The following is a 14,415-nucleotide window of genomic DNA, read 5'->3' on the forward strand; positions in this document are numbered from 1 at the left end:
ATTGATAATTTTAAAAAATGTTGCCGACAAAAGTTGTTCCTTTTTTAATTCTTAACAAGTTTTATTTGAAAAAAATTTTGATACAAATAATAATTAGGAAGATAACCTACAATTTAATTTCTATACTGTTCACAAGGAAATTAAAAAATTGATAATTTTAAAAAATCGTGCCGACAAACGATGTTCCTCTTTTAATTCTTAACAAGTTTTATTTGAAAAAAATTTTGATACAAACAATAATTAGGAAGATAACCTAGAATTTTATTTCTATACTATTCAGAGGGAAATTAAAAAATTGATAATTTTCAAAAATGGTGCCAACAAAAGTTGTTCCTTTTCTAATTCTTAACAAGTTTTATTTGAAAAATATTTTGATACAAACAATAATTAGGAAGATAATCTTAATTTCTATACTGTTCACAGGGAAATTAAAAAATTAATAATTTTAAAAAATGGAGCCACAAACGTTGTTCCTTCCTTAATTCTTAACAAATTTTATTTGAAAAAAATTTTGATACAAAAAATAATTAGAAAGATAACCTAGAATTTAATTTCTATACTATTCAGAGGGAAATTAAAAAATTGATAATTTTCAAAAATGGTGCCACAAACGTTGTTCCTTCCTTAATTCTTAACAAATTTTATTTGAAAAAAATTTTGATACAAACAATAATTAGCAAAATAACCTAGAATTTAATTTCTACACTATTCAGAGGGAAATTAAAAAATTGATAATTTTCAAAAATGGTGCTAACAAAAGTTGTTCCTTTCTTAATTCTTAACAAGTTTTATTTGAAAAATATTTTGATACAAACAATAATTAGGAAAATAATCTTAAATTCTTTTACTATATTGTTCATAGGGAAATTAAAAAATTAATAATTTTAAAAAATGGTGCCAACAAACGTTGTTCCTTTTTTAATTCTTAAGAAGTTTTATTTGAAAAATATTTTGATACAAACAATAATTAGGAAAATAATCTTGAATTTAATTTCTATACTGTTCAAAAGGAAATTAAAAAGTTGATAATTTAAAAAAATGGTGCCCATAACAGTTGTTCCTTGTGTAATTCTTAACAAGTTTTATTTGAAAAATATTTTGATACAAACAATAATTAGGAAGATAATCTTGAATTCCATTTCTATATTGTTCACAGGGAAATTAAAAAGTTGATAATTTTAAAAAATGGTGCCAATAAAAGTTGTTACATGATAGCTTGTACTAAAAGTACCCTCACATCTGCTAATTTGAATGAAGTATTCTTATTTGCCACCTCATTTTTTATCTGAGCCCTCAATTCAACTCAATTGGGTTGATTTCTCAGTGATAAGGTGGTAACCTCTAAATAGTTTCCTTGTTTCGTTGGACAAATTTAATAGAATTCTTTATTAAATTTGCCAGAAGAGTTTTAACAACAGTCTCAAAAAAAAAATCAAAAATACATTTGAAAAAAATAGTGTCATCTAATGGGCAGTGTGGTAAATACTTCTTAATATACACATTTTTGATAATTTCAAATAGTATAATTAAATAAAAATAAGAATATAATGAGCTTAAAAGATTTTAATACCCAAGATTTGAAGAAACAAATATTAATAATCTATTTTTTATAATGTCTATGAAAAATCTAACCTTAAATATCAACAACTTGTCAAATGTCAAATTGATTTATAACAACTCCGAAAAATAAGTTTTATAACCATCACCTGTTAACATTACACAAGAAAATAAGTATAAGTAAATAAGCATCTTATCTTTAGTATTTCTTAATTAAACATTGATGTTTAAAAAATTATGAAAGTGATAATCTTTTAGGTTATCTTTACAAAACAAAAAAAAAAAAAAATGGAAGGAGCCCGAAAAAAGGTCATTTCTTTAAACTTTATTTATATGATTACAATTTATTAAGATTCTTTTTAATTATAAAGGAGTCAATTGGGCAGATGAAAGCAAGAATGCGTTTGGCAAAGAAACTTGAAGTTGTTACAGTTGAAGATCCCTTTGAAAAATGTGATAAGATTAGTGGTCTCGTTCGAAAAAGAACAGGCTTAACATATGACGATAATATGGCTCTTCATGAGTGTCCTTGGGATGAACATTATCCTGAAAATCCTTTAAGATATATCAGAATCTTCGATCGGTATGTTTATGTTGTATTTTTTTAATTTTTGTATTGATTCTTTTAATTTTTAGTTTTGTTGAGTTGGACCTAATAAATAGATGCCAACAAATCCCATCAGAAATGATTACAAATGATCTGGTTGAAGTAGTTCATTCAAAAAATACTTATGAAAAATTAAATAAAATAATGGGGTTGGTAGAAGAAGATATGCAAAAAGAAGCTTCCAAATATGATGCAATATACTTTAATGATGTATTATTATTATATGCTATAATGTTATATTTTTCTCATACTTATTTTTTAATTACAGAATACTTTTGAAGCAGCTTGTATTGCAGCAGGTTCAGTAATGAATGCAGTTAAATCAGTTTGTACAGGGGAAACCCAAAACGCTTTTGCACTTGTAAGACCTCCAGGACATCATGCAATGTTTGATGAATACTGTGGTTATTGTTACTTTAATAATGTAGCAATAGGTGCAAAGGTAGCCTTGAAAAATGGTCGGGCTGAGAAGATTTTAATTGTGGATTTTGATGTTCACCATGGGCAAGCGACCCAACAAATGTTTTATGATGATGATAGTGTTTTATATTTTTCCCTGCATCGGTACGAACATGGAACATTTTGGCCCAATTTGCGTGAGAGTAATTTTGATTTTATTGGAGGTGGAAAAGGTAAAGGATATAATGTGAATGTTCCACTCAATTGTACAGGCTTAGAAGATAAGGATTATTTTGCTGTGATATTTAATATTTTACTTCCCATAGCGTATGAGGTAATTTTAATAACAATTTTGTGAGAGACCTTTGAGATGGATTATTTAAAATAATTCGTTTTAGTTTAATCCGGATTTAGTATTATTTTCAGCGGGTTATGACGCCTGCATTGGTTGTCCAGAGGTAGTTATTTTTTTAATATTCTTCTTTTTTGTTGTAGTTTAATCCAGATCTTGTTATTTTTTCTGCTGGATTTGATTCAGCTATTGGCGATGAAAAGGTCGGTTTGACATAAAAATATGTTAATTTGACTAAATTTAAATCAATTTTTGAATAAATCTAACCTCATTTTCGGAATATTAACAACATACAGGGTGTCTCATGTAACTGGTTCATTAGAACTTTTTTCTTATTCGAAATTTTGGTAGCATGGGTTGTTCATTCGGAACTTTCGATCTAAAATATTTTCAAGATTAAATTCCATTTCTATACTGTTCACAGGGAAATTAAAAAAATGATAATTTTAAAAAATGGTGCCAACGAAAGTTGTTCCTTTCTTAATTCTTAACAAGTTTTATTTGAAAAATATTTTGATACAAACAATAATTAGGAAAATAATCTTGAATTTCATTTCTATACTGTTCATAGGGAAAATTAATAATTTTAAAAAATCGTGCCAACAAAAGTTGTTCCTTTTTTAATTCTTAACAAGTTTTATTTGCAAAATATTTTGATATAAACAATAATTAGGAAAATAATCTTAAATTCCGTTTCTACACTATTCACAGGGAAATTAAAGCATTAATAATTTTAAAAAATGGTGTCCACAGAAGCTGTTCCTTTTTTAATTCTTAACAAGTTTTATTTGAAAAATATTTTGATACAAACAATAATTACGAAAATGATCTTAAATTTCATTTCTATACTGTTCACAGGGAAGTAAAAAAATTGATAATTTTAAAAAATTGTGCCAATAAACGTTGTTGCTTCTTTAATTCTTAACAAGTTTTATTTGGAAAATATTTTGATACAAACAATAATTAGGAAAATAATGTTAAATTAAATTTCTATACTATTCACAGGGAAATTAAAAAATTGATAATTTTAAAAAATTGTGCCAATAAACGTTGTTCCTTGTTTAATTCTCAACAAGTTTTATTTGAAAAAAATTTTGATACAAATAATAATTAGGAAGATAACCTAGAATTTAATTTCTATACTATTCAGAGGGAAATTAAAAAATTGATAATTTTAAAAAATGATGCCGACAAAAGTTGTTCCTTTTTTAATTCTTAACAAGTTTTATTTGAAAAATATTTTGATACAAACAATAATTACGAAAATGATCTTAAATTTCATTTCTATACTGTTCACAGGGAAATTAAAAAATTGATAATTTTAAAAAATTGTGCCAATAAACGTTGTTCCTTCTTTAATTCTTAACAAGTTTTATTTGAAGAATATTTTGATACAAACAATAATTAGGAAAATAATGTTAAATTACATTTCTATACTGTTCACAGGGAAATTAAAAAATTAATAATTTTAAAAAATGGTTCCAACAAACGTTGTTGCTTGTTTAATTCTTAACAAGTTTTATTTGAAAAATATTTTGATACAAACAATAATTACGAAAATGATCTTAAATTAAATTTCTATACTGTTCACAGGGAAATTAAAAAATTAATAATTTTCAAAAATGGTGCTCACAAAAGTTGTTCCTTTCTTAATTCTTAACAAGTTTTATTTGAAAAATATTTTGATACAAACAATAATTAGGAAAATAATGTTAAATTTCATTTCTATACTGTTCACAGGAAAATAAAAAAATAATAATTTTAAAAAATGGTGCCCACAAAAGTTGTTCCTTTTTTAATTCTTAACAAGTTTTATTCGAAAAATATTTTGATACAAACAATAATTAGGAAATAATCTTAAATTCCATTTCTATACTGTTCACAGGGAAATTAAAAAATTGATAATTTTAAAAAATGGTACCAACAAAAGTTGTTCCTTTTTTAATTCTTAACAAGTTTTATTTGAAAAATATTTTGATACAAACAATAATTAGGAAAATAATCTTAAATTCCGTTTCTATACTATTCACAGGGAAATTAAAGCATTAATAATTTTAAAAAATGGTGCCCACAAAAGTTGTTACTTTTTTAATTCTTAACAAGTTTTATTTGAAAAATATTTGGATACAAACAATAATTACGAAAATGATCTTAAATTTCATTTCTATACTGTTCACAGGGAAATTAAAAAATTGATAATTTTAAAAAATTGTGCCAATAAACGTTGTTCCTTCTTTAATTCTTAACAAGTTTTATTTGAAAAATATTTTGATACAAACAATAATTAGGAAAATAATGTTAAATTAAATTTCTATACTATTCACAGGGAAATTAAAAAATTGATAATTTTAAAAAATTGTGCCAATAAACGTTGTTCCTTGTTTAATTCTCAACAAGTTTTATTTGAAAAAAATTTTGATACAAATAATAATTAGGAAGATAACCTAGAATTTAATTTCTATACTATTCAGAGGGAAATTAAAAAATTGATAATTTTAAAAAATGATGCCGACAAAAGTTGTTCCTTTTTTAATTCTTAACAAGTTTTATTTGAAAAATATTTTGATACAAACAATAATTACGAAAATGATCTTAAATTTCATTTCTATACTGTTCACAGGGAAATTAAAAAATTGATAATTTTAAAAAATTGTGCCAATAAACGTTGTTCCTTCTTTAATTCTTAACAAGTTTTATTTGAAGAATATTTTGATACAAACAATAGTTAGGAAAATAATGTTAAATTAAATTTCTATACTATTCACAGGGAAATTAAAAAATTGATAATTTTAAAAAATTGTGCCAATAAACGTTGTTCCTTGTTTAATTCTCAACAAGTTTTATTTGAAAAATATTTTGATACAACCAATAATTAGGAAAATAATCTTAAATTACATTTCTGTACTGTTAACAGGGAAATTAAAAAATTGATAATTTTCAAAAATGGTGCCAACAAACGTTGTACCTTTTTAAATTATAAACAAGTTTTATTTGAAAAATATTTTGATATAAGCAATAATTAGGAAAATAATATCAAATTCCATTTCTATACTGTTCACAGGGAAATTAAAAAAATGATAATATTAAAAAATTGTGCCAACAAACGTTGTTCCTTTTTTAATTCTTAACAAGTTTTAATTGAAAAAAATTTTGATACAAACAATAATTAGGAAGATAACCTAGAATTTAATTTCTATATTATTCACAGGGAAATTAAAAAATTGATAATTTTAAAAAATTGTGCCAATAAACGTTGTTCCTTGTTTAATTCTCAACAAGTTTTATTTGAAAAATATTTTGATACAAACAATAATTACGAAAATGATCTTAAATTAAATTTCTATACTGTTCACAGGGAAATTAAAAAATTAATAATTTAAAAAAATGGTGCCAACCAAAGTTGTTCCTTTCTTAATTCTTAACAAATTTTATTTGAAAAATATTTTGATACAAACAATAATTAAGAAAATAATCTTAAATTGCATTTCTATACTATTCACAGGGAAATTAAAAAATTAATAATTTTAAAAAATGGTACCCACAAAAGTTGTTCCTTTCTTAATTCTTAACAAGTTTTATTTGAAAAATATTTTGATACAAACAATAATCAGGAAGATAATCTTAATTTGTGGTTCTATACTGTTCATAGGGAAATTAAAAAATTAATAAGTTTAAAAAATGGTGTCAACAAAAGTTGTTCCTTTTTTAATTCTTAACAAGTTTTATTTGAAAAATATTTTGATACAATCAATAATTAGGAAAATAATCTTATTTTCCATTCCTATACTGTTCACAGGGAAATTAAAAAATTGATAATTTTAAGAACTACTTCCGGTCTACCAGAAATAGACCATAACTTCATTATTTTAAATAGATTTTATTGCACCTTTTAATACGTATGGGGGTTTAAAGAGTATGGTGAAATTAACCAAAATAACTTTTATGAAAGTCAACATATTTTTTTACGTACAATTAAAAGGTGTAAGTTATGGTCTACTTCCGGTAGATCGGAAGTGTCAGCCACCTTAAAAATATTTTAGATCGAAAGTTAATATAATTAATTAATTAATATAATCGAAAGTTAACTTAATTTGGATTATAGCTACAAATTAATTTTAAAAATTAATAAGAAAAAAAATATTTATTGAATGTTTAGTTTTCCGCTGATTTCAGGGCGAAATGAAAATATCTCCAGGATTTTACGGCCAATTAATAACATTGTTAGGCGGTTTAGCGCAAGGACGTCAAGTTGTATGTTTAGAAGGTGGTTATTTTTTGGAATCATTAGCAGAAGGAGCAGCTATGTCCGTAAAAAGTTTGTTGGATGATGCACCAGGGATGGTAAAACCATTTGGAAAGCCAGAAGAACATATAATCGACGTTATCAATAATTTACGATTTATATTGCAACCGTTTTGGAAATGTTTTGAGTCATTTCCTCAAAGAAATGAATGTGTAAATGATCCACATAGAGTTATGGTGAAATATTTAGGTGTTCGACTCACCGCACCCTTTTTAACACACGATTGTTATCCAGTACAATGCGAATTTATAAACGAACAATTCGCAGAAGTTGTGGATGAATATAGAAAGGAATATTCTGAGCCAACAGGAAATGGAATTTGTTACGCTTTCGATGAAGTCATGTTTGAACATAAAACGCCCGAAAATTTTCCAGAACGACCCGAAAGATTGATAAAATTATATGAAAAATTTACCGAGCTAAAATTGCACGAACGATTAATTAAAGTTTCTACTCGTAAAGCAACGGAAGATGAACTGCTTTTAATTCACGATAAAGAATATATCGATTCATTAATTAATTCCAAATTATATACCGCCACTAGAGACGTTTATTTCACCCCAGAAAGTTTACCGCCAATTTTAACATCCGCCGGGTGTTTATTAAACGTCGTCGACCAAGTTATGACAAATAAATCAAGAGCGGGTGTGGCTATGATTCGCCCACCAGGTCATCACGCTGAAAAACACCAACCAATGGGTTTTTGTTTCATCAATAACATCGCATTAGCGGCTAAATACATTTTAACAAAATACAAAACAAAACGGATATTAATTTTGGATTTTGATGTTCATCATGGAAACGGAACTCAAAAAGCTTTTTATAATTCTAAAGAAGTTTTATATATCAGCGTTCATCAATATAATAATGGCAACTTTTTTCCTAATGGATCTGATGGGAATTTTAATATGCATGGCGAAGGACGTGGAGTTGGATATAATGTTAACATTCCATTTAATAAGGTAAAAAATTTCTAATAAGATATTCTTAAATTATCTTTTTTAATGTTTCAGGAAAACCCTTCAGATTTTATGACGGATACCGAATACATAACAATATTCAATCATATAATACTCCCAATATCTTATTCATTCGGACCGGAAGTAATATTAGTCTCCGCCGGATTCGACGCTGGTCTCGACGATCCGATCGGTCATTATCGCGTAACTCCAGAAGCTTTCGGTCATTTCATCCAACTATTAAAACCTTTAGCAAGAGGAAAAATGATTTTGTCTTTGGAAGGGGGATACAACGTAAATACAGTTGCATACTCAATGACGATGTGTATCAAAGCTTTGCTAGGAGACCCTTTGCCGTCACTGGAAATTGGAAAAATTCGGAAAAGCGCGTTAGAAACCTTGGAAAAGGTTATAAACGTCCAAAAGCGTTTTTGGCCTATTCTGCAAGTTAGAAAGGAATTGCCGGAGGGTGTGGAAAGTTTAACTCTTTTGGGACCAGAGGGTTTAATAGTTATTGATAGCCCTGATATTGAGATGCTTCAGAAGATTGGCGTTAATGATGACTAAAAAATATTTTTTAACATTTATAATGTTAACATTCCTAATACTTAAATTCTTTTTAATATGTGTACTATACATATTTTTTTTTAAATGTTGAGTCGTTTAAACTGTTGATTGTATTCAAAAGACATTTTTTTTGTATTTTGTACTAAACGTGTTAATAAAAAGTTTTTATTAATAATGCGAGTTAAGTTTTTTTATTCGCTAGTGTTAGTTCGCGCATATAAAAATGTTGAGTTCCTCATTCCAATGTATACTTGTCGTACATGCGCGGAAAAAATTATCGTTTTTTATATTAATATATCGTACGCATAAAAAATATAAAGTATTGTATAAATAAATAATATTTATTGAATACAAAAGGTAAATAAATTAAGCGTACAGTGAACTTCACTTAAAATGCAATATACAAAAATATATTTCCATAGAAACCAGAGCACCTACTTACTTTGTCCCACATAAAATGCAACATGTCTGAATGTTTCTACTTCTAGTGACAGTGGTAGGTAGCGCTAGTTATATCACTATGTTGCATTCGGGTTTAGCCGCACGTCTCTAAAGACTGCTAAACCCGAATGATTCTATTTCTAGGTCTTGTGTTAGTTCTAGTTTTAGTTTAATAAAAATATGCAACACGTCTCTAAAGACGGCTAAACCTGAATGTTTCTAGTTCTAGGTCTAGTGTTAGTTCTAGTTTTACGCTAGCATAATTACTAGAACTAACACAAGACCTAGAACTAGAATCATTCGGGTTTAGCCGTCTTTAGAGACGTGCGGCTAAACCCGAATGTTTCTAGTTCTAGGTCTAATGTTAGTTCTAGTGACAGTGGTAAGTAGCGCTAGTTAGCATAATATATCACTATGTTGCATATTTTTATTGCACTATAACTAGAACTAACACTAGACCTAAAACTAGAATCATTCGGGTTTAGCCGTCTTTAAAGACGTGCGGCTAAACCCGAATGATTCTAGTTTTAGGTCTAGTGCTAGTTCTAGTGACAGTGGTAAGTAGCGCTAGTTAGCATAATATATCACTACGTTGCATATTCTTATTGCACTATAAGTAGAACTAACACTAGACCTAGAACTAGAATCATTCAGGTTTAGCCGTCTTTAGAGACGTGCGGCTAAACCCGAATGATTCTAGTTTTAGGTCTAGTGTTAGTTCTAGTGACAGTGGTAAGTAGCGCTAGTTAGCATAATACATCACTATGTTGCATATTCTTATTGCACTATAAGTAGAACTAACACTAGACCTAGAACTAGAATCATTCGGGTTTAGCCGTCTTTAAAGACGTGGGGCTAAACCCGAATGTTTCTAGTTCTAGGTCTAATGTTAGTTCTAGTATCAGTGGTAAGTAGCGCTAGTTAGCATAACATATCACTATGTTGCATATTTTTATTGCACTATAACTAGAACTAACACTAGACCTAGAACTAGAATCATTCGGGTTTAGCCGTCTTTAGAGACGTGCGGCTAAACCCGAATGATTCTAGTTCTAGGTCTAATGTTAGTTCTAGTGACAGTGGTAAGTAGCGCTAGTTAGCATAATACATCACTATGTTGCATATTTTTATTGCACTATAACTAGAACTAACACTAGACCTAGAACTAGAATCATTCGGGTTTATCCGTCTTTAGAGACGTGCGGCTAAACCCGAACGTTTCTAGTTCTCGATCTAGTGTTAGTTCTAGTTTTACAGTAGCACTATCACTAGAACCAACACAAGACCTAGAACTAGAATCATTCGGGTTTAGCCATCTTGAGAGATGTGCGGCTAAATAAGAATATACTTCTTATAAATAATTGATTATAACTCAAAAACTGTAACCGATGGATTGAAATGATGTGAACAAAAATTATTCATATTGAATCAGATAAAAGTAATCTATAAGCAGTGTCAACTAAACATTGACAGTTTAATAGTGACAACACAAGAAATACTAAAGTCGTAAAAATCAGCGGTTTTAGTTATAAGTATTGATCAATACTCATAGACCAGTCGGTGCATTGAGGTGACATTGCTAAAAATGTTCCATAATGAGTCTAAAAGACATAATCTATAAGCAATTTCAATCAAACTTTCACATTTATTTAGTGACAATACAAAAAGCTCACAAATCTCATGATGTGGGGTATTGGTTAAAATAATTGATTATAACTCAAAAACTGTAGCCAATTCATTGAGATGATATTAACAAAAATTGTTCATATTGAATCAGATAAAAGTAATCTATAAGCAGTTTCAACTAAACATTGACAGTTTAATAGTGACAACACAAGAAATCCCAAATTGTTAGATATCAGCGGTTTTAGTTATGTGTTGATCAATATTCCAGTAAAACTTAAAGAAAACAATATTTCCGCAAGCCGATGATATCATTCTATCAAATAGCTGCAAGTTTTTGGGTGTTTATCTAGACGAGCAGCTAAGTTTTGACAAACATGTTGATCATCTGGTTTCGAAATTGAACTTGTCCTTTTATGCAATTCTGAAGTTGAAGGGATGCCTCCCGCTATCGGGATTATTAGATGCGTATTATGCTCTCTGTTATTCGCATCTCTCATACAATATATTATGGTGGGGAAGATCGACGGAGTGGCGGCGTGCCTTTGTAGCACAGAAGCGCATTATAAGATTAATCTTCGATCTAAACTGCAGAGATTCGTGTAGAGATACATTCAAGGCCAGTTTGCTTCTTACTCTTAAAAGTATATATATATAAATCAGTTGTTCATGTGCGGGTGCATGTCGATAGATACCCTGTCATGAAACATAATTACGAAACTAGATCTGATAGTTTGGTGTGCTTGGGTCATCATAAGACGGCTTTCTTTGAAAAGAGTCCACGGTATGATTTCCCAAAGCTCTATAATAATTTGCCATCTGCAATTAAAAAAGCTGATACGCTTAGCTCATTTAAACATAAAGTAAAAATGATGCTTGTAGAAAGGGCGTTTTACGACCGCCAGGAATACTTGTCATTTAATTTTAGTTTTAGTCCTAGTCAACTAGCATAGGTCATACTTCATAATTTAATTTCTCTCTTTCTTTGTTGAATATTGTGTATGTTGTGTATTATATATTGTATGTGGTTTGAACTTGTCACATCTACTATTTGTAGGCAGGTGATTAAATAAATTATTATTATTATTATTTATCACACAATTCACCTTAGTAATGCGTCTCTTAGGTGGAAGTGTAATTATCATTAAAATTTGAAAAATTAAAAATTTTATTAATTAACTAAATATTGATTTAAATAAAATCAAATTTATTTAATGAATGTATTAATTTTATTTACCAAAAAATATATATGAAAAGTATGATAACAAATTTAAGTGAAAAAAACATGAACGAAATTACTAAATTTTAAATCTCTTAAATTCTAGTTTTAAGATATAACAAAATATGTTGAATACTTCTCATAAAGTTCTCAAAGACTTTATTGAGATTAGCATTTTGGATAGCTATATTAGATTCAAATAATTTTAGCTGGTAGTCTCTTTCTCTTTTAGGGTAAATTCGTAAGTCTAAAATTTCAATTTTGCGATCTTTGATGAAATTGGATTTAAATTCTTCGTAATCGTCGATTCCAAGATCGCAGTAATAAGCACGAAGGATTTCGTAAATCCTTTTGGCTTGTTTTTTGCATAGTTTGAAATTGGAGCAGATTCTTTTGTATGCATCACTTGCTAAGCCGCCTCTAATTTCGTTGATAGTGAATACTGGTAAGTCAAGACAATTTGAGACATCAACTTTGTCTCTTAAATACGTAAATAATTTGTTGGGAGATTCAACAGAAATTTTTTTTATGTCTAAAGCATTGCTTCGAAGATATTGGGAGATGGTTCTTAAAAATATGAAACCTAAACCTTGTCCTTGGTACAGAGGTGTAATAAAAAATTGACTGATTCTTCCTATTTTTTTTGTATCAAATATATAAATAGTGGCAAAACCTATGGGGGTATAACGAATGACGTTTGGTTTGACGAATTTTTTCTCATATAAATAAATAACTTTCCAGTTATTATCAGTCATATCAATAAAGTTAGCAGCATCAATGTACATTATAATTAAACTTTCAAATCTCTGGTGTAGTTTAACAAACTCTTTGTCTTTTATATCACAAATTCGAATAGAACCCAAAATGTTTCGATCAGGTAATACCAGGTGATCGAATTCTTCAAGAGATACTCCATATTTTAGGCTTCTCTCATAATTCTTTAAGATATTTATAAAATCAGCCTTATTTAGAATCATAGCCTCCCTCAACCAAGGGCTTAAACAATCTATTATATTATCAGCTTTCAATCCCCAATAAGTATCATCCCACTTATCAAGGTAAGAGATTTCAACATAACAATGATACGTATAACATGAATAAAATAATTTAACTTTCAACCCATTATAACCAAAAATGCTCTCTTTTTGAAATATTTGGTGTGTCATCTTTGGCTTACACCTTTCCTTCTTGATATCCATATCTTCAGGTGATTTAACTAGGACAAAGTTTACCATTATTTATACTCGGAATTGATAACGAAATATTATCATTTCAAATACATACCAAATATTATAGTTATGATTTTATTGGCATCGCTGGTAAAATAATTCATGTCGCACATTTTGCTTTGAACTCTTAATTTATGATTTTATTAAACTATTATTTTGGTAAAGAACTGGAGGAAAATGGGAAAACGGAAGAGATTAAATAATTAAATACATATAAAACCGGTTGTTTAGCTTTATAGGTTATGGTATGGTCTTTGTAAAAAGTACGCTTGCGCATATTTTTTTAAATCTAATCGAATTTAACCGAATTTAAACGATTATTTAGCCCCACGTCTTTACAGACGGCTAAACCCGAATGATTCTAGTTTTAGGCCTTGTGTTAGTTCTAATGCTAGTGCTAATGTAAAAGTAGAACTAACACTAGACCGAGAACTAGAAACGTTCGGGTTTAGCCGTCTTTAAAGACGTGGGGCTAAACCCGAACGTTTCTAGTTGTCGGTCTAGTGTTAGTCCTAGTTATAGTGCAATAAAAATATGCAACATAGTGATATATTATGCTAACTAGCGCTACTTACCACTGTCACTAGAACTAACATTAGACCTAGAACTAGAAACATTCGGGTTTAGTCGCACGTCTCTAAAGACGGCTAAACCCGAATGATTCTAGTTCTAGGTCTAGTGTTAGTTCTAGTTATAGTGCAATAAAAATATGCAACATAGTAATGTATTATGTTAACTAGCGCTACTTACCACTGTCACTAGAACTAACATTAGACCTAGAACTAGAAACATTCGGGTTTAGCCGCACGTCTCTAAAGACGGCTAAACCCGAATGATTCTAGTTCTAGGTCTTGTGTTAATTCTAATGATAGTGTAAAACTAGAACTAAGACTAGAATGTTTGGGGTTTAAACTTTTTTTTTTCTTTTAGAGTCATTATGAAACATTTTTATCAATGTCACCTCAATGCACTGGCTAGTCTATGAGGATCCCTGGGGAACCCCTGAAGTTGGAGGAAGTGAAGCCGCCGTAATTAACAAACTGCTGCCGACCTAAAAAGTAAGATTTGATTAACGACAACAGAGAGGCACTTAATCCAAAGTTACTTAGCATTTTTAATAAGATAAAATGATCCAGCTGATCAAACGCCTTCCGAAAGT

At 28.7% G+C, this 14,415-nt stretch overlaps 2 protein-coding genes across 5 annotated transcripts; one reads left to right on the forward strand and one right to left on the reverse strand.

Annotated features, from left to right (window-relative positions):
• The first annotated feature begins 1,639 nt into the window (after positions 1-1,639).
• LOC111424925 (histone deacetylase 6) lies at positions 1,640-8,924 on the forward strand. 4 transcript variants are annotated; one of them, XM_071198438.1, is made up of 8 exons: positions 1,641-1,759; positions 1,816-1,866; positions 1,929-2,140; positions 2,194-2,374; positions 2,433-2,897; positions 2,962-3,021; positions 7,089-8,180; positions 8,232-8,924. In XM_071198438.1, the coding sequence occupies exons 2-8, from the start codon at positions 1,846-1,848 to the stop codon at positions 8,742-8,744; spliced, it is 2,544 nt and encodes an 847-aa protein (XP_071054539.1). In that variant the 5' UTR covers positions 1,641-1,759; positions 1,816-1,845; the 3' UTR covers positions 8,745-8,924. The 4 variants fall into 4 exon arrangements, with proteins under 4 accessions (XP_071054540.1, XP_071054539.1, XP_071054537.1 ...); XM_071198437.1 differs by having other exon boundaries at positions 1,644-1,737; XM_071198439.1 differs by lacking the exon at positions 2,962-3,021 and adding an exon at positions 3,059-3,118 and having other exon boundaries at positions 1,640-1,866.
• Positions 8,925-12,014: 3,090 nt separating this feature from the next.
• LOC111424922 (histone acetyltransferase 1) lies at positions 12,015-13,684 on the reverse strand. The gene is made up of 2 exons (XM_023058641.2): positions 13,312-13,684; positions 12,015-13,243 (listed from the first exon to the last, which is right to left on the reverse strand). The coding sequence occupies exons 1-2, from the start codon at positions 13,367-13,369 to the stop codon at positions 12,123-12,125; spliced, it is 1,179 nt and encodes a 392-aa protein (XP_022914409.1). The 5' UTR covers positions 13,370-13,684; the 3' UTR covers positions 12,015-12,122.
• Between the last annotated feature and the right edge of the window lie 731 nt (positions 13,685-14,415).

This window comes from Onthophagus taurus, chromosome 8 (genome assembly GCF_036711975.1).
Source record: "Onthophagus taurus isolate NC chromosome 8, IU_Otau_3.0, whole genome shotgun sequence".
Classification (NCBI taxonomy): domain Eukaryota; kingdom Metazoa; phylum Arthropoda; class Insecta; order Coleoptera; family Scarabaeidae; genus Onthophagus; species Onthophagus taurus.

Bases quoted from the DNA above. Each gene is read 5' to 3' on its own strand.
- LOC111424925 (XM_071198439.1), top strand. From the start codon at position 1,846: ATGGAAGGAGCCCGAAAAAAG. The intron at 2,375-2,432 runs GTATTATTATTA...TTTTAATTACAG, and splicing joins ATGCAATATACTTTAATGAT to AATACTTTTGAAGCAGCTTG. The intron at 2,898-3,058 runs GTAATTTTAATA...TTTTTGTTGTAG, and splicing joins TACTTCCCATAGCGTATGAG to TTTAATCCAGATCTTGTTAT.
- LOC111424922 (XM_023058641.2), bottom strand. From the start codon at position 13,369: ATGTGCGACATGAATTATTTTACCAGCGATGCCAATAAAATCATAACT. The intron at 13,244-13,311 runs GTATGTATTTGA...ACTTTGTCCTAG, and splicing joins AATCATAACTATAATATTTG to TTAAATCACCTGAAGATATG.